The sequence below is a fragment of the Mytilus edulis genome, chromosome 3, assembly GCF_963676685.1.
Source record: "Mytilus edulis chromosome 3, xbMytEdul2.2, whole genome shotgun sequence".
In the NCBI taxonomy this organism is placed as follows: domain Eukaryota; kingdom Metazoa; phylum Mollusca; class Bivalvia; order Mytilida; family Mytilidae; genus Mytilus; species Mytilus edulis.
Window position 1 is genome coordinate 19,577,293 of NC_092346.1, and position 27,813 is coordinate 19,605,105.

Genomic DNA, 27,813 nt, shown 5'->3' on the forward strand with positions numbered 1-27,813 from the left:
CCATCAAAGAATGGTTGTCGCCATCACGCCTACAGGCAGGATTGGGGGTTAAAGGGTTAATACATAATTTTCAAGCAGTGTAAGGGAGTTAATCAAACATATATATATAACAGTATTCTTTAAACGGAATTGGCTTACCTCTCTTACACTGCTTTTAAATTGTCCTTTAACCAGAAAACCCCTTGTTTTCCCCCTTTTTTTAATTTCAGAGAGGTTTATACACTTAAACACAAGTTATTGACTGGAAACTATAAAAATGCTTATATGGGCCCCTTTTTGGCCCCAAATTCCTACACTGTTGGGACCATAACCCCCATAATCAATCCAAACCTTCTACCTGTGTTGTAAATCATTGTGGTACAATTTCAGAACAATTTAAATACTCATACACAAGATGATATCCTGAAAGTAGAAAAATGCTTGTTTTGGGCCCCTTTTGGGCCCCTAATTCCAAAACACTTGAGACCATCATCCCCAAAATCAAGTCGAACCTTCTTTTTGTGGTATTGGACCTTCTTAAAAAGTTTCATAGAGATTGATTCACTTAAACTAAAGTTATTATCCGGACACCAAATGTATCTTCGGACAACGCAGACGACGACAACAACATCATACCATTATAGGAACGCATAAATTTTTTGCATGATACATGTATTTGAAAATGACTCATTTTTCAAAAATGATAAAACAAAATGTATTGATTGATGGATGGACGAGTGCTTAACATCAAATGGCAAATATTACATGCATATTCTGGATGATTTTAAAACATGTTTATTTCGTTTACATTTTTCCTGTATCACACCATCACGCTTATTGCTTATTTCGATTTTAATGTGCAAGCTCACAAATTAATATTACAAAGAAACAAATATCACCCTACCAGTACACCAAGCCATCAAATATTTTCTCTGACTCCTAAATGTCATGTACAAGGTATGTTGGTAAAAAATACAAATTTTTACTTTTGATTACAGCAGATTTGGCATTGATTAAACCTGTGACTACCTCACATAAGGGACAATTGAAGTTCAAATAACATAAGATTAAAACTCATAAAATTCAAATGTGAGTTAACTGTCATCTGTTTCAGCATCATGTAACAAATTTCACTAGATTCAGATGTCTGACTAAATAAACCTGAGTTATGTAAAACGTGCAAATATACATCTTTAAATACAAAATTCTGAAACTCTACAAAAACAGGTGTAATAGTTAATTATCTAAATAATTCATAACTTCAATCTTGATTTCATAAAATGTAGTGAAAGGAAACATAAGATTTAAACTTCTATTACAAAAGAATCAAAATCAAACAAAAGCTAACTTAAGGAGGTAGACCTAGGTCAAGGGAAATAACTCTTAAAATCATTAGTACGTTTGTGTCAACCATTTTCAAAAATATATTCTAAGCTTCATAGGTTATATAGATTATTTTCAATCTGTTTCAGGTAAACACTTAAAATACATTGATGAACTTGACTTTTACAAACGCTTAACTGATTTAAAGAGTTATCTCCCTGAACCAAGGTCTACCCCCTTAAGATTATGCAAAAAACATTCAATCAAACTAAGTTGAATAAAAAGAAGTTGTAAAAATATTGATAATATACTGTAATGTACAAGTGTAATTTTATCGTCCACTGTAATTAACTTTGTCATATTAACATGTTGGTTATCGGCTGGTTAAGTCAAATAGCTACACTTCTATAAGAGATTAACATAGCATGTTATCTGAGGTCACATAGTAAATACTTTTATATGATTTATATGTTTTATTTTTATAAAAAAAAAAAGAGTTGGAGAATATTTGGAGATTATTTAGGTCAGTTGGAGAATATTTGGAGATTATTTAGATCAATTGGAGAATATTTGGAGATCATAGGTATATAAGGCCCTCTGTTTCAGTTATGAGAGAAATTGAAGGTGAGAAAGGAACTATACATTATGAAACATTAAAAAAGATTTAATTATTCTGGGCAGTTTTTAGTCGATTTTGGGAGAGCTTATAGATTCGTAGAAAGTTGTGTTACATTACTATTCAACTGTATGTATTTTTGATATTTTGTCCGCTCAGACTGTTGCGTGGTTTTGGACACTATGTGTGTGTTGTTTTTCTTTGGTGTGCACAGTATTAGACACTGTTGCATATTTAGATGCAGAATGTAATAAAATCCATTTTTGATGTGTGAAAGTAATGTGCCAATGAATATTTGAACTATACATTTTGTAAACTGTATATAATGTAAATAGTTTCCTGGAATGGAATTTTAATAAATGATAGATTAGTGAATTTACTTGTATTTTTCTTTGACAAGCAGACTACACATTATTTGATTATTTGTTTTTGAAATATCTGTATATTAACGTAACCTGCCTGACCAGAAAGTTTTATGTTACTCGACCGCCATGGCAGTAATTTGTAAATTCAGAATTTATTATCGCTATTAATAAATGCTGCCTACAAATAATGCTACTAAAAATTTGGCGATTTTTTTACTAAACCTATTTTATAACTATTTTTCAATACTAAATAAAAACATCACAAAAATAATCCTAGTACAAAAAGATTTATCATTTACAAGAGTGTTATATATACGGTTATATATACAACACTATTCTCGGAATAATCTCCATCAGTATGTATATATATAAACGTAAATGGTAATAAGAAATTACATATATCTGATTAAGTGTAATATATTGATGATTAGACCTAACAAGTTATTTGTAATGGGATGCTTCTTGCATGCAGGATGACTATCTTTCATGACTGATTAACTGAGGAAAATTGGTAGTAGGTGTTAAAAGTTAATGTTCCACATGAGAGTCGTTTTAATTAGCACTATCTGATAAGAGAACAAAATCATGCTATCCTAATGGAATTAAGAAAGCATGACTGAAGTCAGAAAGACATGCTAAAACATTAACACTTAAAAGGCTTAAATGGGTTTGTACTTTTGTAGATATAAAGCAATGATAAAGTAATATAAAAATAATGTAAGAAATGTTTCTGAGAATTTGAGTTCTTTGAAAGTAGTAAAGAATTTAATCTATTTTATATCTTATCTAAATATAGATCCTAATCAATGCTAATGTCTATTTCGAGATCTGAGACACTTTATCCAAGAATTTAAAGTACTATTTACCGGTATATTTAAAATTGAATGCCTCTTTTTGTAACTTTATTGGGGTGCAAAAGCGTTGACCGAAGTACATTTTGTATGAAGCGCGGAAGTGCTTCATTCTAAAAATGTATGCACGGTCAACGCTTTTACAACCCTATAAAGTTACAAAAAGAAGCATTCAATACTTATAATTACATGTTTTAGCTATGATCACGAAAACACGAATTTTATATATTTTATTATTTAATTCACCTGTGCACTTTATTGTTGGAGCACGTGTTATCATGAGTGAAAAGTTGTATTGAGCAATGCAACTGCTTACGGAATAACACGTGATGTGCAGTTAACCAATCAAAATAAAATATTATAATGAAACATACATCTAATGTAATTATATATGTATATTGATGTCAAACCTTTCCTCTTGTGACAATACATTTTACAGGAATGGCTGTAATGTCCAGTCATGTTGGACTAATATCACAGAGATATAAGAAGATGTGGTATAAGTACTAATTAGACAACCGTCCATCCAAGTACAATTTGTAAAAGAAAAACTGTTATAGGTCTATATTGTATGATGTATCAATGTAGCCAATGAGACAGCAACCCAACAACACAAATCATTAATGAACATCTAGAGGTTTGTTATTATATTTCTATAATCCTCCTACTTGTTACTTTTTTTTACTTATAGATCATCTTGGCATATAAATCAAAGTACTGCCATACTGATGGAAAGTCGGGATATGGCTTGCCAATTCATTGAACAAACTTGAACCCATGTAGACAGAGAGAAACATGAAAGAAAGATCCATTTTTATCTTGGTTCTGGTATGCTTAGTGCAACCTTCAAAAAGATGTTGTTAATATGTTTAAACTACATGTATTTCCATGTGGGACATTTTTTTGGCCATTTACATGATTGCGAATTAGCAAATATAGCCCCATTGCAAAATGATTACAGTACATAAAATATACTGTATATATATATACATATATTTATATAGCAGATGTGGTTGAGTGGTCTAGAGCACTGGACATGAGGCTAAGTGATTGGTGCTGCAGTGTATCAAAGGTGTGAGTTTCAATTCCCGCTGAGGGACGGACAAAAATTTGTCAGCAGAAACGTCTAATTTTTACACTGGTGGATGTAATTTTCAGACTTATATATATATATATATAAATATTTATTTATGTGCAGGAAATGTACCTGATGCTAAAGTTACATAACCTAATCCACAAAAGCTGATAATGGAATCAATGTTGCAAAGTGCAAGATGTGTTTTTTATTTCTGATTGATCAAACAAATAAATACGGTAAAAATTACATCACAAACAGAAACTGAATAAATTAATTTGAACAAACACAAGACTGTTGACTTATATAGCATCTGTTTCCTGAAAATTATAATTTTGACATTTAGTTAACACAAAAAGACAAGCATTTCAAACCATTATTCATTAAATTTATTCGTTAATTTATGCATTTTAAAACATATGCATATTTCTCAATCAGACAAAAACTTACAACATATAATAGCTCATAAATATTTGTAAGCCGAGAAAAGCTGATCAAACATCTGTATTGTCTGACATATAATATACACATAATGATATAAACTTGCATTCTGAATTCTGATGCATATCCTGAAATTGCAATACTTTTATATCATACATTGATGTACATTTTTTCAAAAATCTTAATAAAAATGCATGCAATAATTCCAGAATTGACAGTATATTATATATTATCCCTATTTTGCACATTTTTCTTTTGATCTTTTTTTGTAATAATTTTCATATCATGCTTCTCGCTTGAGATGGAAAAATTATCACTAGAAACTAAGGAGGCCATGTGGCGTTGCTAACGAAATTGACATTGAAACTGACAACGTCGTCATAGGTAAAATAGCGATAAACAGATCATCATTGGTCATCTCAACTCAATTGCTTTTCTCTCTTTCGCTGTACCAGCTCAAGCGAGAAAATAAATCTCGTTGAGATGATCAACGATAATCTATAAGTACTAAATATGATTTGTAACTTCGATATTCCATTAGGGAGGATCATTTGATCTGTCAAGTCCCAAATAGTAGATGTTATTTGGTATCTTCACAGGGGATATGGGCTTGTATTTCTTTTCAGTGTTGTGGATCTTCACAGGGGATATGGTCTTATATTATCTTTTAGTGTCCTTTAATTTTTGAGCCATAATAACAGTTATATTACTAAGCCAAGGACTCATATACATAACTGGAATGTCCTAATTTTGAAATTAATTACCAGTTGCATTGGATCTTTATTTTTGTTCACCAGGGGCTATTTGCACATATTTCCCTGTCAAAGTAACCAATCAAATTGCATGATTAGCTGAGATATTTCACACCAGTATAAATACCTATATGTTCATTTGGTTAACCAGCAGAATATTTTTCCCATAAGGAATATCAATTTAAAATAAAATAAGAATAAACTTATTTATCTCTGTCAATGAACTTATAGTACAAGAGCAAAACAAATTACATATGAAACCTTATATATGTACTGGTAACACCTCATATCATTTTCAATTTGAACAATATTGCAATACAATACAAACACAGTTTGCTTGAAAAATTAAATTTTCACTTTCTTATAAACTTTTCATTTTGAACAATATTGCAATTATACTAGTACAACAACAGTTTGCTTTAAAAATTAAATTTTTCATTTCCTTATAAACTGATCATTTTGAACAATATTGTAATAATTCCAGTGAAAGAACAGTTGCTTTAAAAATTAAATTTTCATTTCCTTATAAACTTTTCCTTTTGAACAATATTGAAATATCAGTACAATAACAGTTTGCTTTCAAAATTTAATGTTCCGTTTCCTAAGAAAATTTTCATTTTAAACAATATATTGCTTGAATCTAATAAATACAAGAATGTTCTGCTAAAGAATCAAATGTTCATTTCCCTAAAGATTTCCTCCGATTAAATTAAATCGTATTTATTAAGTATATAGAATACTTTAGTATCCTACCTCTTTACAAACCCTACAAACAATTTCAAGCTGAAATAATTCCAAAAATTACGTTAATGTTTTATTTAACTGAACAATAGTTGAGAAATCATTTTCTATTAATTATTCAGAACGAAAAATAATTGGTTTGCAATTTCTAAATAAATTAATGTTGTTTTCTTTCTATTTAGATCCCCAGTTGAACAAAACGAAATTGATTAGTACTGAAACAAATTGTCATGAGTTTAAAAAACTCAGCATGCATAATTTTTCTATATGGTCTCTTTTGAATTGAACAAATGGTATCATTAAATGCTGTTTCCCATTACTAGGACAGACAGAACAAGTTATTCTGTTTCTTACCATTCAGGTGAGAAAAAAACATCATGTACTGTTGATTATTAATCAATCATAACTTTATATAGACAGGGGCGGATCCAGCCATTTTAAAAAGGGGGCTTCCCAACCCAGAGTAAAGGGGGGGTTCCAACTATACGCTCCCATTCAAATGCATTGATCGTCCAAAAAAAAGGGGGTTCCAACCCCCGGAACCCCCCTGGATCCGTCAATGATAGAAATCTGTTTAATTAAATAACAAATTGATTTTTTTTTTAAGTTTCTTAAAAGCTGCAATAAGTGTTTTTCATCAGTTCTGTTCAAGTTTAAAGAATCTATACTACTATAAGAAGAGACCAATATTATCTCTGAAACCATACAAAGTTGGTAATATTTGTGATATGACTTATAAATGGAGTGTTTTGTACTTTCTAAATATGTCTTTAAAACAATAATTCTTCTAAAAAAAACACTAATTTTTTATCGATCATATATGCTATCACGCATGATCAGTCAAGGTACTGCCCCTGAAATTTAAAAACTTTTAGTTTCAACACTTGCCCAATATCGTGTACCACAATTCACAGGCATCTTCTAACAGGTTAAATGTTTGGGTTTTAATTTTTGTTATTGGGATTGATGAATGATATTTTATAGTTATGTTTACTAATTCAACTTTTTATAACTAAAGATGAAAAATATTGAGCATATCCCAAAATTGCAAATATACAAAATGTCAGAATAAACCCTTCCACAAGAAAGATAACTCTTGCAAATACAAGAAATTAAAGAAAATAAGAAAAAAATACTCATGTCGAAAGAACTACTTAAATAAGTTTCTAATCCCCGTGAGTTAGGTAAGAAATGTTATGAATAACTTATTTGATACCAACATCAAATCTCTGTTGTTGAAAAAAAAGAGACAAAGACACCCATTGACAAGCCTTGGGAGATGCACATTCAAAAATGGCCTCGATACAGGAGACACACTTCTATATTATAATAAGCCAATAAACTGATCCTGTCCAATTTTAAGTGACATTTTTCATATATCAAAAACTGCCTAGGTTGCAAATCTAAATATATTTATATATAAATTTTCAGTTTTATTTAACTTTTTTGTACTGTGGTTCAATGACCAGTAATAATGTCAAACTAATAAAGAATAAAGAAGACTTTTACGTATTAATTCAGAGCTTATTAATTCCCACTCCTATTCTTTCTTTCCTGCAATAGGGAATTTACAATCTACAAAAAAGACTTTTATAACAACCTTATAAATTGTCAATTTCTTATTGTATTCTCAGCAATTATCTTTAAGTGGAAAACAAATTTGTTTCAGAAAATGTCGTTTTCAAATTTCAATTTAATTTTCGGTGCAATGACTATTTTCATTTCTTTTATTGGGTAAAATTTACATAATTGGCACTCTAAAACTGCTGAGATGCAAAAGTTGGAGAATTAACTTGATCGTCATGTCATTCAAAGCTTCACACTTTGGATTTCAAAGAGCATGTAACAAAACCTAATAACTTATTATGTAAAGGAAATGAAATAATTTCTTTTTGTCATTCAAAATAAGAAAAGAATTCCAAATAGGTGATAAAAAAATCTAAATTGTATAAAAACGATATTGCAAGTCAATCAAACATTGTTTTTCAGTATGAAGAGGTTACTTAATTCTTTAATATATAAACCAACTTTTCTAAAATGGTGAATCTTGATTGTTGTTTTTTTATTTTAACCAGAGGTTACAGCGTTTTTAAACGTTTTTAAACTTTAAAGTATTAAAGCCAAAATTTCTCTGATGAACAATGGAAAAGACTTAAACAGAGGTAAATGCATCAAGTTGTTTCACTAGAAATTATAGATATTAGATCATACATCAATGAGACACAAACCTTTTGACACAAAAGTCAATTAATAAATCTATGAGGTCAACAATTTAGATCTAAATAGCTCCCTATCTATAAAAGAATGTGAAAATGTTTAACAGAGACAACCCTTGAAATGCCATCAAAACTTACTTAATTCAATGAAAAATATCACTAGCATAGGATTTCCAGTTTGTTAAAACTAAAGACAACCATTGACAAGAATCCTGACATTTGACAAGAACACTGCTGGATTTTCAAGTTCCATCATTTTGCAAAAAAAAACCACACACCATGCACATCACAAATAAATTTGATCTATCCGTTATAGAAATATTATATTTAATCTATTTCAGAAATATATCAATAGAAATATTTTTCACCATTTATCTCATGAAATTTTCAAAAGCTTTTATTTATAAGGATGTATTCTTCTGACTTTTCAGTCTCGTTCAGTCTCGTTAAATTATCGTTCGTTAATTATTTCCAAAACATGTGATAGAAGTGGAAAATATCAATGAATTTTAAAAATATTAGAGCAAACATAAAACTGTGCAAAAACTGTGTATTTACAATGAATGTTTTTGCGTAATCCAGTTTTCAAATTTTACGACCAATCAAGTCAGTATTTTTAGCCAAAATTTTAAGAAAATGGGTGATTTTACAAGAATCATGTACATCCCATATCGTTTTGGTCTTTTCAAATTTCTTAGATATGTCTTTTTTCATTCATTTATAACAAAAAAGTTGAAATAATATGCATTTTGTTCTTAAAACTGAGGGAAATCACAAAAATACAAAATTGACAGCATGGTAAATTTTACATAAAAAAGCGTCAAAATATGATAAAACTTTCTTATAGTAACACCTACCTATTGTTTTTGTAAGTAAAATTTATTCAGATTGGTTCACTTCATCTTTATAGAAAGTATGAAAAAAAGTTTATAATTGTGGAACTGTGATTTTTTTCATAATAGACCAAAAATAGGTAAAAATCGATGAAAAATGTGAAAATAATCAAAATTGGGCATTTTCAAAGGGCTGAAGCAAAAAAAGAAGTGCACCACCATATGATTTTTTCTTCACCAATTATTTTGTTACAGTCTTATAAACCCAAAAATCAGGTTAAGAAAAAAAGTTTAATTCTAGAAATTTTTGGCTCCTTAGAGGTGTACATCCTTCATTTACTGATAATTTTTCTATCTAAAGTTATCATAATTGCATAAGTGTTTATTTTTGTATGGTCCCATATTCTTGTACTTCAACGCTTATCCAAAAAGAAGTATTTCAAAACATAATATGTCCATTAATTCATGGTGAAATATTTGGTGCCTTTTATCAGTTTCAAGTAGTTTATTAGTTTCAAGTAACCAATAAAGTCATGAAACAAGCTATTTCACTACCATTTGTCATTTAAAATAATACAAATAGATTACTTTATAAAAGCTTTCAACTCATCATAGTTTGTTTTGCTCTGCTAAGAGTGAAGGTTACAGTCAAAACAACTGGACTGAATTGATAATCACTGTCACTGAGACAAAAACTTCCGCCAACCATTATAAATATCAATGGAAAGTAATACTTATATACGGTATGTATTGCCACTTTCAATATAATTTCTTTTTCTGATACCATAAAACATATCTGAACTAATTTTTTCACATTTTCACATGGTAACAAATTTCTCTAAAAATACTACTTGCTACTAAATATGATTTTCACAGAAGTCTGCCATTCTTGTCAATCATAAAACAATCTGTAAAGCTGTAGGTTAATATTTTCTCAGGATTTCCACTGAAAAATCTTGTCTATTTGATAAACTATAGTTACAATATTTTTAGTCAAGGGATAAATTCTTACCTTGAATTCAGAACAGCTTGCTCTTTCAGTTACGTTAATATGCCACAGTTTGACATCTTGTGTAGTTTGGTTTAGGTCAGCAAATTTATTAATCATTTTTACATTTTTAAGGAGCATAATAATTACTTAAAAAGATTTTTTTGCTTGACATTCTCTTTCAAATGGCCATGATAAATTCTACCTACATCAAGGTTCTTTGGTCATAAACCTTTACTCAGTCCTCAGCATACAAATTTTGTGCTAGAAACACAAAATGACGTATTTTGATTGGTTGATTTCTGAAAGTTTTATTACTGTAAGACCAGATGCAGGAATCTTAGCTCCTTCAGGCAAGTAGCAAAAACAATTGTACATCAAACTGCAACACAATTCTCCCTATGTTTGGTACCTGTAAAACCTTGCTCAGCTAAGGAGAACAAATTCATGGTATTTGTAAGCTATAAATTCTCCCTACATCTTGCGAGGGAATCTAGGTTGTTATAGTTGTGGTATACATACAACTTTAACATTTTCCTTATGAGAGATATAAAATGTGCCTACCTTTGGCTCAGGAATCTTGGCTAGTTCAGCAAGGTTATGACACAATCTGACGTGTTTCAGATTATATGGGTTATTTCTGTTTTCTTCAAAAGATCTTAAAATTTTGTCACTCATCCATTCAACCTGAAAGGAACAACGATAAAAGAAAACAATTGTAGTGTATTAGTTCAAATGGCTACAATTGTATTTTGTCATTTTAAAGTAGTAGACCAAAATCATCTGGGAGTTTTACATCAGATTCATAGGAGATACACACCATATGGGTGCTATAAACAGTTTCGTACTAAAAACTAGGGGTATTTCCCCAGTGAGATTTACATACTGATGGAATTCCCTGCTATTTATATACCACTAAATGAAAAAGTTGATTGTTTTTATGTTCAATGTGAAAAACATATATTGAAGTTCAATTAAAATGCCACTTTTGTCAAGATTTAAAAAAAAAAAAATGTTTTTGTGACTTCCTACTATATGGGAGGCAACTCCATAAACAGCTGATTTTCACCTGTTGCAAAAAGCACTTTGATTTGTCAGGTAAGATAGCTCCTTTCGGAGCAGGCGAACGTAGGCTGAAACTACATTTTCTTAAATCAGCCGGATAAGCTCTTCGAAATGCATATTATAAGAAATCTCAAATATATGCACAGGTTACTGATCCGCGTGTCCAAAGGTGGTCTGTTTTTAAGGTTTTTTAGGGGGAAAATGCCTAATTTCCAGCTGATAACTTGTACCAATTTGCATGTTTAAACAAGAGATGTTGGATTTTTTTTTATTTATTCAGAAAGTTCATAGAATTATCTTTCCATTGATGTATAGATATCTATATAACTATGAATATCTGACTTCTGCATGATGGGTCCACTATTACATGCCCTGTTATAGAATGACGTCACGTAAAAAACTGTTGATTGCACCCTATGTCTAAGAGTATTTATCAGACCAATAAAAGAATTTTCAAAGTACTATTCCCTCTTTTCTTTAACCAGAAACTTAAATATCTAACATACTATTCCTCTTCTCTCATTCATTATATTTTGTTAAACTATTCGTAATTTGTTAGGAGTTGTCTCCCATTATATGTAGTTGTAAAGCAATATTCTATTTTTTTTGGAAATTTCTAAATTTTCTTCAATTCCGAACTTGAAATTAAGGTGCATTTTATAATTATATTTTGCTGCATTTTTTTTTTATCATTTATCATCAATACATGGTTTCCCTGCAAAAATATACAGTGTTGCTTATCAAAGAAGGACAATTCTTACATATAAATGGGAAACAACTCGTGTTTCATATTGTAAATCAAAGTTGGTGTAAATTTTATTAGATTAGGGATTTATTGACTGAGGTTGGCTTTAAGTACTGGGTGCATACTGTAACATATGGCCAAATATTTATTTAATAAACTCTATAACATTCTAGCACACATCACCTTATGAATTGTTCTACATTTTGTCATGTTCATGTCTATTATAATTTGCTATGGAGAATGGGTTTTACCCATTCTTGAAGGCTGTACAGTTATAGTTGCTGACATCTATGTGATTTAGTTTATGGTTGATAGTTATCTCATTGGCAATTATACCACATCTTGTAATTCTATATCATTTTGTGTAACTACCCCTTTGACATACCTGTGATTTAGCAAACTCCACTACATTAAAGCTCACATTATTTAACAAGGCTAGAGAGTACGGCGACAAACCTGACTCTGTTGTTCTCCACATTTGATCCTATAATAAATGGATAATCATTATGCAACTAATTTAAAAATTAAATATACTTTTAATCTATTATTGATCATTAAAAAATTATGTAATGCTCGTAAATTTCCATCACTTATCAAAATCTGATTAAAAATCCCATATCTGCTTTCTAAAAAATGTCACTCCAATCCACAACCCCCCATTTATTATTTGTTTATAATGATGTGTGACAATTCCATGGAAACCTATCTGGAACAGTTGTTAATTGAACCATTAATATAAGAAGCACATGCAGGTGTAATTACAGCTAATGTTTCAATCAATTCCCAGCGGTAATTAACTTTAAACTAGTGCTATAATAATGGCATTGTCTAAAATAAAGTGATAACAAAAGGATATTTTTAAAGTTTAAAGTCCCTGTTACATAGTTCATAAATTTAAACATTATCTTATTTTTGAAGAATTTATTGGCAGGATTTGATTCTAATCTGAGAAAATTATAGTAATTTCATAATTTTTTGGATTAATGAAATTATATTCAAAGAACAATGGTATTTATCAGGAGTATATTGCCTATCTGCTATACTGAATATACATTTTAAGGAATGGATTCTAAACATTCTAAAATAAAAGTTACAGAGTTCAATAAACAAGTCTTCAAAAACAAATACCAGCATCTCCTATCCCTACAAGAAATTCTTTTATATGGAAGGTTTTTTTTGTTATGAAATTCAAAAGACAACTTTCGAGTTCGATGCATTTCCGTCAAAAACTCTGGTTTTAGTGAACGTCATTTGTGCGTTTAGGGGCGTCGTCACTTCCATTCCGATGTTGAGCAAGTGGTTGGAAAACTATAATTCTTTATTGTACGAATTATTCGGCAAATTGATTTCTCAAAATTGACAATCAGCACTGCTGTCATTAGGGAATTGTCATTAAGTATCTACAGAACAACCATTATTTCTAGTTTATCCTGCACAATGACGATCATTAAGACGCTTGATGAACGTAAATAGTGCAGGGATATAGGCGACCCTCTCTATCTGGTAAATGACGTCATAAAGGCGCGCATAATTGACAAGTTTTTTCCGGTGACGGATGAACTTGAAAGTGGTCTATTATATTTCATTTTGTGAGGGGAGACAACTCTACTGCATATATATAAATTAAATGTTTTAATCATGAGAACTAGAAGTATTTTCAGTAATCTGTGTGACTTTTCTTACTTCATTGACACTTGTGAAAAGCAAAAGTTTACAAATAATCATTTAGAGTATTTATTATTACAATTTTGCATTTTTACATCTTACAACAAAAAATACAACAGTAAATATTATTCGTTACCAATAACTGAACCAACTCCAGCATTCTGCCAGCTGTATCCACTGCAACCAAAACATTACCATCATTTCTCATTGTCTGAAGAATGGTTGCTGAAAATAAATCATATACAATCATTCATTATTTAATTAACACAGCAAAAACTTTCTCTTATAAAAATTGAATTTATACATTGTGAACCAACACCTGAAAAAGTAATCATGCAGTTGGGTAATAGTGGGTGGATATTGAAGGTGTCTTTCACTAGATAAAAATTAAATGATAGTAAACATGGTAAAGACTTTATTATGGTCTGATAAAGATTTTAAAAATAATAGTAATGCACCATTGACAGAAGGTACCCTGCTTGAATCAGATTTTAGGTGGATTCATGTGATGTGTTATTTCCAACATCATAACATAGTATTAGATGTATTGTCCCTTTTCACATGTATTTATTATGCTTTATGTAGTATAAGTTCATTCTAACATATCCTTTGTCATGAACATAAATTATGCTGTATATGATTCAAAAAAGTAAAGTGTGCACACAAAAAAAATAATAAATTCCACAAATGGGATGGAGAGTTTTGGAAACTAGTTAAGATTCCATATTTGCCTAAAGTTTAAAGAGTTCATGATTCTATTAGAATCTTTTCTCTTTATTAATGCCTCAAGCATCACTGAAGAGATATTTAAAAATTGTTGAAATCCACATCTGGTGCAGTAAAATTGGTACTGGTTTTTTTACCGAAAAATCCAAATGTAAATTATCTGCCCTTACTTTAAATTAAAATATAAACTTAACTGTAAAACTAGTATTCTAACTTACTCATTAACTGTTCATCCCTGAGTCTTCTCCTAGACTGTATATATGAAGCATTGAAAGCGTCTGTGATTAAAACTGATGATCTAGTTATTGTATCTAATACACAACCATTTAAATGTCTGTAAAATATACATGGCTTTTAACTAAATGCATAAGTAAGTTTGTCCTGCAACAAGATATTCTAATGTAACATATTCTAATTGGTTAACCTGAACAAACTTGTGGTATAAATGTAACAGTGATTCTTTTCTGTTAGGGGATTATATCTTTTTGTAGAAATTGCATGACAACATTACCCTGATATCCTTTTCTTTATCCTGAAGTTATAAATACTAATAAAATAAATGTGAGGATGATATACATTCAACCTAAAATTGATGTTAACAAGCTTGCTTTAAAACTAGATGTGTCAAAGAGGCATGAATGCCCCGTCTCAAAAAGTTGAAAAATCTGCAATTTCAATAACACATGCAGTGTTCCAGCTAGGCCGTTTTCAGAGGGCGCGGCGCCCGCCCTTTTCCGAGTGGCGCCCTGTGCCCTTTTTACAGTTTCCAGGGCGCCCTGCCTTTTTTGAAGATCGATTGCATATTAATTTGCGTATTGATATGATACGCTAATTACTAAATTTTACCTGGGGAAAAGATTATGACTTTGTTTACCACCCCAAGCTAATCAATGGTTATAACTGGTGTCATAATCTGTTGTTATAGGTAATCCGTTGATCGGATGGGTCATTATGATCATCCACATTAATTTGTTCAAATAGAATCGGTCAGTCGGCAATTATCTTTGAAGAAATGTGCATACAACAACTTGGGCACAATTTGCGATGTTTACCGTAGTTTCATGGAAGAAACGTAATGACAGAAAGTTGGAAAACCATTATAAACTCGTTGAAGACATTGTTTTACTTGTTTTCTGTAAAATAAACAGAAAATTCAGACGTATTTGTCATTGACTGCCTTCATTTTTGATACGAAAATAACAAAATCATCCGCCATATTGTGATCATATTTACATCATATTTACGTACTGTTTATAATCCTCCAAAGAAGGAGCACACCCGAATAAAGAAAGATAACTCAATCTGATTTTTTTCCTAGCATTAAGTAACCCATTTACATATTCTAAAATGTGTCTCCATACTTCTTGCTTAAGAATATATATGTTTAGGTATTTATTTTGAGTTATGGGAAAAGTTAAAGAGGGTCTTAGTAGCAGTGTTGGTAGGGTGCCTTGGTCATCTTTTTCTGTAGTCTTTGTTTTTGATACTATTTTTCACTGTTGCTTTATATCCTAAAATTGTGAATTTACTGAGCACAGCTGTTTTGTGCTGTATTGCCATCAAGCACAGCAGGGGTAGAAAGGTGAAACTGGTAAAATGTGGTAGACCATAGAAACAGTATGAAACAGATCTCCTTTCAAAACATACTGCATATAAAGTTCAACTGTGCCAAGCAATGATAAAAAAACTTGTGTGACAAGCTGCTTGACAAGTTTTTCAGCCTTAAAAGTAGAAAGATAGAGTTCTATATGGGCTAAAGATGTTGTTCTTGTATAACCTGTGATTCAACGAATAAACACAAATGTTTGATTAACATCTTTTATTAAAATATGCCCTTTTCATATTATCATATCGCGCGTTAAATGCCCTTTTTCAGGATTGGCACCCTGCCCTTTTGAAAACCTAGCTGGAACACTGACATGTGGACACAAACTTGATGGTAGTCTAACATATCAAAAATCAGCTCAAAATCTGGAGGCGAATAGAAAAAAAGTTTGTATAACTGTTCAACAATTTTCAAAGTTGTAAACCCTTGATTTTGGCAAATATTAACAGAGAGGAAAGAAACTTAAACTTGATCTGTAACTCATCATGGTGAGCTCACATACCAAAAATCAGCCCAATATCTGAAAGCGTTTAGAAAAAAAGTCTGTATAACTGTGATTTTCAACAATTTATCAAAGTCCATAACCCATAATTTCGGCAAAAATTAGCTGAGCTAAAACAAAACTTAAACTTGATCTGTAACTCATCTTGGTTAACTCACATGCCAAAAACCATCCCAATATCTGAAAGAGTTTAGAAAAAAAGCCTGTATAACTGTGATTTTCAACAATTCATCAAAGTCCAAAGCCCGTAATTTTGGCAAGAAATAGCATAGTGGAACGAAACTTAAACTTGATTTGTAACTCATCATGGTTAACTCACATACCAAAAATGGGTTAGGGAATTATAGACAAGGGTAAAACTATATGGCACGGACAACTTTGGGGGCCATAATAAAAATAGTCCCAAATACTACATCCATAACAGGCAAATAATTCAGAAATATCTTTTTTATTGTAAAGACTGATGCCACATAGAAGAAAGACTGTTGCACAATAAATTTGAAGGATTTTCTTCTCTTTTTTTACTTCTTTTTGTCAATGTGTTCATTTTGTCTTAAGTGCAATCTCATTTGTTTTTGTGATTTAATAAATTATTACCCTAGTTTTCATAACTGTTACAAAATTTCTATAGGACTGGTTCTTTTTTTTGTTTAGAATTTTTCTTTTTTTTAAAGTCACAAAGGTAATAAAACCAAAACTTCTGCAATAGCCTATACAATAACCTTTCTTTTTTATGATTGTAATCTATGGCATATATGATCTCTTCCTCGCCATCTTTAACGATCCTCCAGATACTACCACCAATCATGTGACCTGCAGGAAGTGGTGTGATCTGTATACCATGACCTTTACCTACAACATAAAGTTCATTAAGTATATCTCATTCTTAAGCAGGGGCGGATCCAGCCATTTTAAAAAGGGGGGGTTCCTAACCAAGGACAAAGGGGGGGGTTCCAATTACATGTCCCCCATTCAAATGCATTGATCGTCCAAAAAAAAAAGGGGGGGTTCAATCCCTGGAACCCCCCCCCCCCCCCTCTGGATCCGCGCCTGTTCTTAAGTAGTATGATATACATGTATTGATCTCCAATTTAAATAAACAGTGCAAATGAGGGATATCTTGGTTTCTTGTCGCAAAGATTAAAGGTTGTACGTGATAAATTAAAACAAACTAGTGAATAAAGGGTGTTTTTTTTTGCCGGTATTCAAACTTCTCTGTGAATTTTTAAAAAGTTTTTCCAGTAGTTAAATTTTATTTATTTGTATTTCCTTCAGAAAACAAAACAGCACAGAACAATAATGTCAGAGAGGTGCACAAAAAGGGCAATAGGGAACTGTGCTCCTTTGTGTAGAGCTAGATAGGACACTGGAATGCATTAAATTCAGAAAATTTTGCAATGTTTTTATATTGTGTAGAGAGACGCATAGAGTTTGCAAAAATTGTATCAATTTTTATAGCAATATAGTTATACAGTTATTTCTGAAATCATAATAATTTAGCTCAAATTTTTGTCTATTGTTTAACATGTACAGTAGCAATCAACAGCATTTCATATATTTTTGTTTTTTTTGTCTAGAATTTTAGTGAAATGGTTTTAAGGGTAACTAACTTAAATCTGTCATAGTAATAAACAGATTGAGAAACAATTTTATTCAGAGTAGCACAAAGTTTTTTTTTATCTTATACCCACCTTTTAAATGAACTGTTTGTGAATATTTGAGTTGTGTGATTTTATCAAAGGCATGGTCAACATCGTCTAATGTGAAGATCTCAAAATCTGTAGTATTGTGTCGTGACTGTAATAAGAAAATCATTATATAATTATGATTTATATATCTTGAAGCATCATGTACATGATGTATGTCAATATTGTGACAAATCTGGACTTATAATTGTTATTATTTAACGTATTATTTATTGTATATGACATATATTTATTTGAATATTGCCGGGTGGTCAACTTCTCGAGAGTGCACAAACACTGATAAATGCATTGACTTTCATACTCATGATTTAAACTATTTGTACTTTGCAAGCGATAAGGGTCAGTTTTATATGTATATCTTGGTAATGTTTACCTATGTAATACTTTGATTATCCCGTCATATAGTGATTTATTTTGACAAATATCGTCGTGAGATTCAACTTGTTTACATCTGCCATGACACCGTTCTGTACTTTCACTTTGCGATCTCATATTATTATTTGTTCAAGTTAACACTTTATCAATGTAGGTAAATTGCGTATTTATTATGTTTGTGCCTCCCTTTTCATTAACATTGTTTTTATTTATGATAGAACAGGGTTTCCATTGATCTCATTTAAGCATTATATCTAATGCGTAAGGTTATGTAAATTACACCCAAGTTCATACGCCGTATCGAGAAAGGAATTTACTGTCCGTTTAAAAATAGCATTATGTAGAAATGTCCTTTTGGTTTTATTTGCTTTTAAATATAATTCGGACAAGAAGGACAAAATGAGGACAACTCAATAATGAGTATTTATTTAGAAATAACGAAATCGGATTGTCTTCTTGAACGTTTCAAGCCAAAAGACGTAAGAAACGTTGCTTTTGATTGGACGATTAGATGTTTACTCTAACGTCATAGTAAGTGCCAAAACACATAAATAGGAGCCTGTAGACAGACATGTCATTCTGAATCAATCTCTTGAACCGTCAACTACCTTTTATATTGACCACCCGATTTATTGCTTTATCTGTTGAATGATGAATGTGTTTTGATGTTTATTATATTGAAAGAAGAAGTCAAAATACTACTAAAATAAATATCATTGTTATGTTTATTACAAATCTGTTTCTCTACAATGCCGTTGATTCCACTCCTCCTGAATGATGAGTTAAACAGTTTTTATAGTAACCCTAGGTTTGTTACAGTTTGGTGTCAGAAGTGGGATGACAAAAATAATTGTCATCCAGTGATCGAATACCTCGGCTGTGATTTTTAAGTTTGAATAGAATATTAAATTTTCAACGATTTTAGTAAACTAGTAATAATTTTCAATGTCTGACGAATCTGATTCAGAAATCGAGTTTAATATGGATAAAAGTGAAACGGTCGAGAAAAATAATGAAGACTCTGCATTAAATACAATGATAAAACAAGGTCAAGGTGATATTGAAAGTGCATTTAATAACAACGTACGAGACGACATAGTTAGACAGAGAAATACAGTAGAGATGGAACGGAATTTTAAAGGTGAACAAGGTGTTTCGTATTTTGAAACTAATAGCGCTCATGAACGAAAATGGGGAAATGCACCACGATTTTGCCGTGAACAGTTACCAATTGCTGGACATCCTGCTACAATTCGTCCAGATGCTTATAGTGGATCAGATGACTGGGAAGAATATTTTTCGCATTTTCAAGATTGTGCAGAACTCGGCAGATGGAGTATGGAAGACAGAGTATTGACACTTGCTGCAAGTTTAAAGGGCCCTGCACGAACTTTTTATATGAGCCTTCCTTCCCATGAACGCCGACCTTATAGTATACTTGTGCGACGCTTAGAAGAAAGATTCGGAAGTGCACGTCAACAAAACCGATGGTTATCACGTTTTGAAATGAGAACGCGAAATTCCGGTGAAACAGTTGCTGCTCTCGGTGATGATCTCCGCCAGATGGTACAAAGAGCTTATTGTAATTTAGATTCATTGGCACAAGAAGTGTTGGCGCTCAATCAGTTATACAAGTCGATTCCTATAGAAATGAAATGTCGATGTGTAGATCGAGAATGTAAAACGGTCGCTGACGCTGTGGATATAATTGAAAGATATGAGGCTCTTTTAGGGGAGTCAAGTCAAAAGAAAACTAGCGTCCGCTCTGTTTCTTATGAAAATTATAGTGAAAATAAATTAGATATGGAATGGCAAAATAATGGTGACCAAAATGTCAGATTAATTTCCCAACAGCCCAATAATGACAGAACCATTCAAATGCTTTTAAGTAGAATGGATAAGTTAGAAAATCAGATTCGGAATACGAATAACCGATCCAACTTTAGATTTTGCCACAAAAATTACCAAAATGGGGGCAATACACAGAATCAAAGGACCTGCTTCATTTGTGACTCGCCTGATCATTTTTATAGACAATGTTCTATGTCTAATGATCATGAATTTAGGGAGAATAAACCCCCGAATTCACAGAATTTTTAGAAATTTCAGACCAAATACAACTATGGAAACGGTCCAGGGAGACAACCGTCCGTTTATTCAATAGGTCGGGAATTGACGGTTACAGAAGTCGTATTTTATGTTAATTAAATGATTTTAAAGATGTTGGAAATGAAATTCAGACTGCAATTATAAATAGCAGAATAAATCAAATAGGGGTCAAGAAAAATAACAGATAAGGGATTTTATATGCATGGTTCAGTTTATGGACAAACATAAGAGAACCCTGGCAAAATATGTTTTATGAAAATAATGTGATTATTTGTGATATTACCGTGATAAAATTTTAGAACAAGATTTATTATCTAAATTCGTGCAGTACCAGTAAATTACGGAATATTGAAGTGACAAAGAAAGCAGGAAAAGTATTTCACATAGATAGACTCGCAGAATATAATGGAAACGATATCATAAAATGGTTTAAAGTGATAAAAGAAAGTGTCTCATAATCTAGCAAGAAGTGAAGTTAAAACCAAAGAAGAGGACAAGACGCCATTCAAAATTTATTGTGCTTATGTGTTTAAATGTGTATCACTCGTTATTTTTATTTTTTTATGAATAAGATTATTCATGTGTTGAGATATAGTGTATATGAAGAAGTATTGGTGCAGTGTTGTGAATGCATCCAGTTGTTATGTGATGGTGCAGTGTTGTGAATGCATCCAGTTGTTATGTGATATTTCTAGAAACGTAGCCCAGATTTGCCTATAGGGACTGATCACCCCAGAGTTGGTTGAAAAGAGGGGGTTTTCTAGAAAATTTGGTGGAATATTGTGATATTTCCAAGGTAGTTAATAATTAACAGGCTATTATTTGAACTTGGAATTATTTTTAATTATGGAATTCGCATAATTTCTTGTGTTTAAATTTTTTTATAAATTCCATGTTTATTTTGTATTATCATCTTTTGAGCGGTTAATAACACTTTCCATACAATGTATTTTGGTTAGATAGTGTTGTGCGCGGCACAGTACATTCTATTGAAAATATACTATTTTCTTTGTAATAGAAAGTGTTGTGCGCAGCACAGAACATTTCAGTACAGAATAATCATGGAATTTATTAAAAATTTCAATAACAAGAAATCAAGCAAATTCCATAGTTAAAAATAATTCCAAGTTTAAATAATAGACTGTTAATTATAGTTGCAGCGTCAACAGAAATTATTATTTGATGTTACAGTGATACTGTGTTTTTGTAGATAAGTGGAAGAAATTTGTGAATGGCTCTAGTGTTTCTCTATGGTTTTTAAAATGTGTCCGATGTCTTATCAGAAATTGCTATGAGTGTAATAGTGAAAATTATCTACAGATGACAGAAAGATGATTTCCCTGAAGACACAGAAGTGTGGATTATATAATTAAACAGTGTGAATATATTCTATTAAAGACTAAAGAACACAGAGACTAAGTAAACAAAAATAAAAGTACTGGTATACTGTTACCTCCAGAAAATACAGGAGTATTTTAAGACTTGGGTGGGGGAAATTGTGACAAATCTGGACTTATAATTGTTATTATTTAACGTATTATTTATTGTATATGACATATATTTATTTGAATATTGCCGGGTGGTCAACTTCTCGAGAGTGCACAAACACTGATAAATGCATTGACTTTCATACTCATGATTTAAACTATTTGTACTTTGCAAGCGATAAGGGTCAGTTTTATATGTATATCTTGGTAATGTTTACCTATGTAATACTTTGATTATCCCGTCATATAGTGATTTATTTTGACAAATATCGTCGTGAGATTCAACTTGTTTACATCTGCCATGACACCGTTCTGTACTTTCACTTTGCGATCTCATATTATTATTTGTTCAAGTTAACACTTTATCAATGTAGGTAAATTGCGTATTTATTATGTTTGTGCCTCCCTTTTCATTAACATTGTTTTTATTTATGATAGAACAGGGTTTCCATTGATCTCATTTAAGCATTATATCTAATGCGTAAGGTTATGTAAATTACACCCAAGTTCATACGCCGTATCGAGAAAGGAATTTACTGTCCGTTTAAAAATAGCATTATGCAGAAATGTCCTTTTGGTTTTATTTGCTTTTAAATATAATTCGGACAAGAAGGACAAAATGAGGACAACTCAATAATGAGTATTTATTTAGAAATAACGAAATCGGATTGTCTTCTTGAACATTTCAAGCCAAAAGACGTAAGAAACGTTGCTTTTGATTGGACGATTAGATATTTACTCTAACGTCATAGTAAGTGCCAAAACACATAAATAGGAGCCTGCAGACAGACATGTCATTCTGAATCAATCTCTTGAACCGTCAACTACCTTTTATATTGACCACCCGATTTATTGCTTTATCTGTTGAATGATGAATGTGTTTTGATGTTTATTATATTGAAAGAAGAAGTCAAAATACTACTAAAATAAATATCATTGTTATGTTTATTACAAATCTGTTTCTCTACAATGCCGTTGATTCCACTCCTCCTGAATGATGAGTTAAACAGTTTTTATAGTAACCCTAGGTTTGTTACAATATTATCTAATTCACAAAATTCAATAGATGACAAAAACATTTATAAATGTTCATTTATCAACACATTAATCTAAGTATCTTCAGCTTTAACATAGAACATTTATGCCTTTTTTACCTGTTACCTTAAACAACACTTGTGCTCTAAAATGGTGGACACTTGCACTATAAACTTTGATAAATCTATACATATTTGACAAGTCATTTGCACTATTCCTTTACATTTAATCTTTATTAGTTGAAACCTTATCAAAATTAACTTTTGTTAGTTAATGCATATTTACCATCATCTTCGCTAGCCAAGAGTTACTTACGATCCACTCCCACTCTCTTCACAAAATTTGGCTCAATCCGCAAAGGGTGAAGAGAGCGGGAGTGGATCATAACCCTTGGCTAGCAAAGATGATTTACTATGGTTTATTTTCTATGGATGTGCTCAAATGAAGCACAACAGAAATTGTATATTTTGATGGTTTTATTATTGTTTGGATGATTTGTGAGCTCATGTTACAACTTTTAATTCGTTGAATATTTCTATCAACTAAAAATAATATCTCACATATAATGTCCTGCTTTTATAGAATATAACACAAACTTAATAAAAAAAAAACATTAGTGGAATTCAGCTGTTACTGCTCTTTGGTTGGGTTGTTGTCTCTCTGACATATTGTCCATTTCCATTCTCAATTTTATTTTGCTTACCTGATAGAGATCATACATAAACATTTGTCCCATTTTATATACTGGTACTGTGGCATATATTGGACAACTTAATCCCGCCTTTCCTACCATATAAGGTAATGCACCAAGGTGGGCATGGTCTGGGTAACTCAGTAAAACTGCATCTATCTGATGCATGTGTCTGAAATCATCAAAACAATTCCCAATTTAAACTTAAATTAAAATATTCAAGTACACAATCAAAAGTATAAAAGTTTTACAATAAATTTATGGTTATTCCATTGTTAATGACCATGGACTATATGTATTTAATAGAAATAAAATAGAACATGCAAGGGACTGTATATTTTTTATGTGTTCTGGTTGTGGTTCAATGCAAAATCATAAATAATGTCTCGACAACACATATCATTGTATGAGTCAGAAGACTGAAATTATCAGATTTATTTTACATGAGAAAATATCAGTTTTGATTTTACTGAGAAATCACTGTATCTCATTGCAACCAATGCAATTTTTCTGTTGCCTATTATTTTTACAAGTTTCTTAACAATAATAATTGCATGCATATGTTAAGTTGACCTTTGATGAATCTGGCTATTGTTCAGGCCCTTTTTGGTCATATAAACATTTTTTTATACATCCTTGGCTTTTAAATATTCAGCTTTGACCATTCCTGATGATGGTAAATCCCGAAAAGAGCTTTGAACACATGAAACTTATAAACCGTTTTTTTATTGCTAGTATCATCATAAAACAAACAAAACTGAAGGCAGCAAGGCCACACTTATAATATTTTGGTTTGCCCAAACCCTACCCAAAGTAGGAAGGCAAATGTATGTATGTATGCATTTTCCTTCTTTCTTTTTTTTGCAAAGAAAAATTGAAGTGTCAGATGTTTTTAGGTCTTCATGTCAATCTAATAAATAAAACAGTTTATCACATCAAGACAATAAAAGGTTTGGAGTAGGCAGTTATTTTCTTGGTAGGTATATGTAGGGTTAGGGGAAACAAACATAATCCTTTTTATTGCCCATGCATCTATAAATTTCTGTATTTTGATGATTCTAACCTTTTCAACTGTTTTATAAAATCCATATTAAAGTCTTCATCCCAGCCACAATCAAGAAGGAAATGGAATTCATCCACCTGCAGAATGTAACATGGAGGAGATTCGTCATGAGCTCCAGACAGAGGCTGAAGTCTAATAATAGATGTCATGTTGACTCCTGTTCTTGTTGAAAGTTTATATGGTCTAAATTAATCTTGCATCTTTACATCTGAAAGAGATTGTACATCTTTATTAGAAAATCTGTTACAATGATAAATTGATTGTTGGTTGCTTAGCGTCCTGTGGCAAGTTGAACTTGAAATAAAATCAGCACATTTTGTTTGTTTCAATTTATTTGTTCACTGGAAGAAAATATCCTTTGACAGGTCCCATTGTCATCATAACAATGATAAAGCTAAGACAACCTTTTATATATTGTTTATGGGTTGCTGTCTTAATGATGAAAACATAACTCTTACATTTCCTTTAACCAATTACTAAGGTTGATGTTCTTACATTGCAGAAAATATTTGGACATAAGTCATAACTCAGGTTTTTTTTCATTAATCATTTGTTAATTGGTAGTAGTCCTAAAAACTTCCAATAACATTTTATTTTTAACACGACATTTTTTAACTTAAATATATATCTCAACAAGTTTGGATTTTAAATACAAACTGAGAGCCAATAGAATACAGTACTTAGTCTGTACATATGTAAATGTCATAACCAAATGACACAACTGACACAGTCACACCATTTCTTTTCAAAATATCACAAACGTGTTTTAGTCTTTTTTTTTAAATTTAATTTCAATTCAATTATTTTTGCATCACTGATATATCAGCCTTCTCTTACTTTAAGGGTCCCTATACCTAGAGTAAAGGTACCAGTTAATTCCTGGTTATGGTATGGTTAGAGGATATTTAATTTAAGGTTAGGGTTAGCTTTTAGGGTTAGGGCTAGTTTTGGGTTTACGGTATGGGTTAGGGTAAGGTTAGGGGTTAAGAATAGTTTAGTACATATAGCTCTTTATGGGTTGTCTAACATTTTGTCTAAAGTAAAAGAAGGCTGATATATCAAAAAGAGAATAAGAGAATATCACCAAGTGCTTTGGATAGTAAAAAGCAAATTTAAACAAGTTATTTCTAGAGTATATTTGTGTTCATATAATACTAAAATAATTCTACTGTCCCAAAGTGCCTTAAACTATAACTTTTAGTACCTATGGAACTTCCATTTTGTGACAACTGTACATTAATATAAACATATTTATCGTTTGAAAAAGACACACAGATCAGACACATTAATTGCTCTTCTAATATGACGTGCTTCTTTTGCTTTGTGAATAAACCCATGCTCTAATAAAATTTGTTTGCACATGGTCATGCGTATATTGACTACTGCAGAATAATGATTTTTATCAAATTGGCATGCATTTAATATAATTCATTAACTTAAAACAACTCTGAACTCTTAAATGATGCACATGTTGTTACTAATTCATTTATTATGACTGTAATTTGCAAATGGAAATTGACATATTTGAGCAAGATACGACAGCCATTCATGCTGGCTGTTCAAACTCCTCCCTCTGAAAATTCACATTGCCAGTCGTTTGCTTTTTTACAAACAAAAAAGGGAGGTTCAACTTCATGGAAGAGATATATACACAAACACTGTACACTTATATACATCGGATATAGATAATACCTTCATTGTCCTAATCAGAATCGAAATAATTGATGCAAGCAATACTTTATTGTAGTTTTAACATGGGTAGGTATTATATTCGTGTTATTTTATTTCCCCCATTTTTTCGTTATAATTATGAAATCTTCAGGTGACTGGCATTATGTTCGTTATTTTAGCCCTTACTATTGCTCGGGGAAATATAATCATGAATATAATGCCTACCCATTTTAAAACTACAATAAAGAATAGCTTGCAATGCATCAATTATTTCTTAAATTTGCTGTGGCATATTTTCCTGTTATTTTAGCCATTACTATATATGGCTTGGGGAAATATAATCACGAATATATAATGCCTACCCATTTTAATAAAATTGAGAAAGGAAATGGTGAATATGTCAAAGCGACAACCACCCGACCATAGAGCAAACAACAGCCGAAGGTAACCAATGGGTCTTCAATGTAGCGAGAATTCCCGCACCCGTAGGTGTCCTTCAGCTGGCCCCTAAAATATGCATAATAGTACAGTGATAATGGACGTCATACTAAACTCCGAATTATACACAAGAAACTAAAATTTAAAATCATACAAGACTAACAAAGGCCAGAGGCTCCTGACTTGGGACAGGCGCAAAATTGCGGCGGGGTTAAACATGTTTATGAGATCTCAACCCTCCCCCTATACCTCTAGCCAATGTAGAAAAGTAAAAGAATAACAATACGCACATTAAAATTCAGTTCAAGAGAAGTCCGAGTCTGATGTCAAAAGATGTAACAAAAGAAAATAAATAAAATGACAATAATACATAAATAACAACAGACTACTAGCAGTTAACTGACATGCCAGCTCCAGACCTCAATTAAACTGATTGAAAGATTATGTCTTCATCATATGAATATCAGGTACAATCCCTCCCGTTAGGGGTTTAGTATCATACTATCATAAAATATATGAGAAGAACATAACCCGTGTCATGCCAACAACTGTTTTTTTTTTAAGAAATAAATGTGTTTAGTTCCGATGCTACAACTACAATAAAACTACAATAAAGAATAGCTTGCAATGCATCAATTATTTCTTAAATTTGCTGTGGCATATGTTCCTGTTATTTTAGCCCTTACTATCGCTCGGGGAAATATAATCACGAATATAATGCCTACCCATTTTAAAACTACAATAAAGAA

General features: G+C 31.3%; 1 protein-coding gene across 2 annotated transcripts in view; it reads right to left on the reverse strand.

The window, feature by feature from the left end:
* LOC139515983 (cleavage and polyadenylation specificity factor subunit 2-like) overlaps positions 1–27,813 on the reverse strand; it is a 167,125-nt gene that overhangs the window by 138,409 nt on the left and 903 nt on the right. For both annotated transcript variants that reach the window (XR_011662884.1, XM_071305780.1), the window contains exons 2-9: positions 24,956–25,163; positions 23,905–24,064; positions 18,181–18,286; positions 17,212–17,341; positions 14,600–14,715; positions 13,792–13,880; positions 12,376–12,474; positions 10,745–10,867 (exon numbers count right to left, since the gene is read on the reverse strand). Coding sequence is in view for 1 of the 2 variants with exons in the window: in XM_071305780.1 (XP_071161881.1) it covers positions 10,745–10,867; positions 12,376–12,474; positions 13,792–13,880; positions 14,600–14,715; positions 17,212–17,341; positions 18,181–18,286; positions 23,905–24,064; positions 24,956–25,104 (972 nt within the window). In the remaining variant the exon portion in view is untranslated. The remainder of the gene's footprint in view (positions 1–10,744; positions 10,868–12,375; positions 12,475–13,791; positions 13,881–14,599; positions 14,716–17,211; positions 17,342–18,180; positions 18,287–23,904; positions 24,065–24,955; positions 25,164–27,813) is intronic.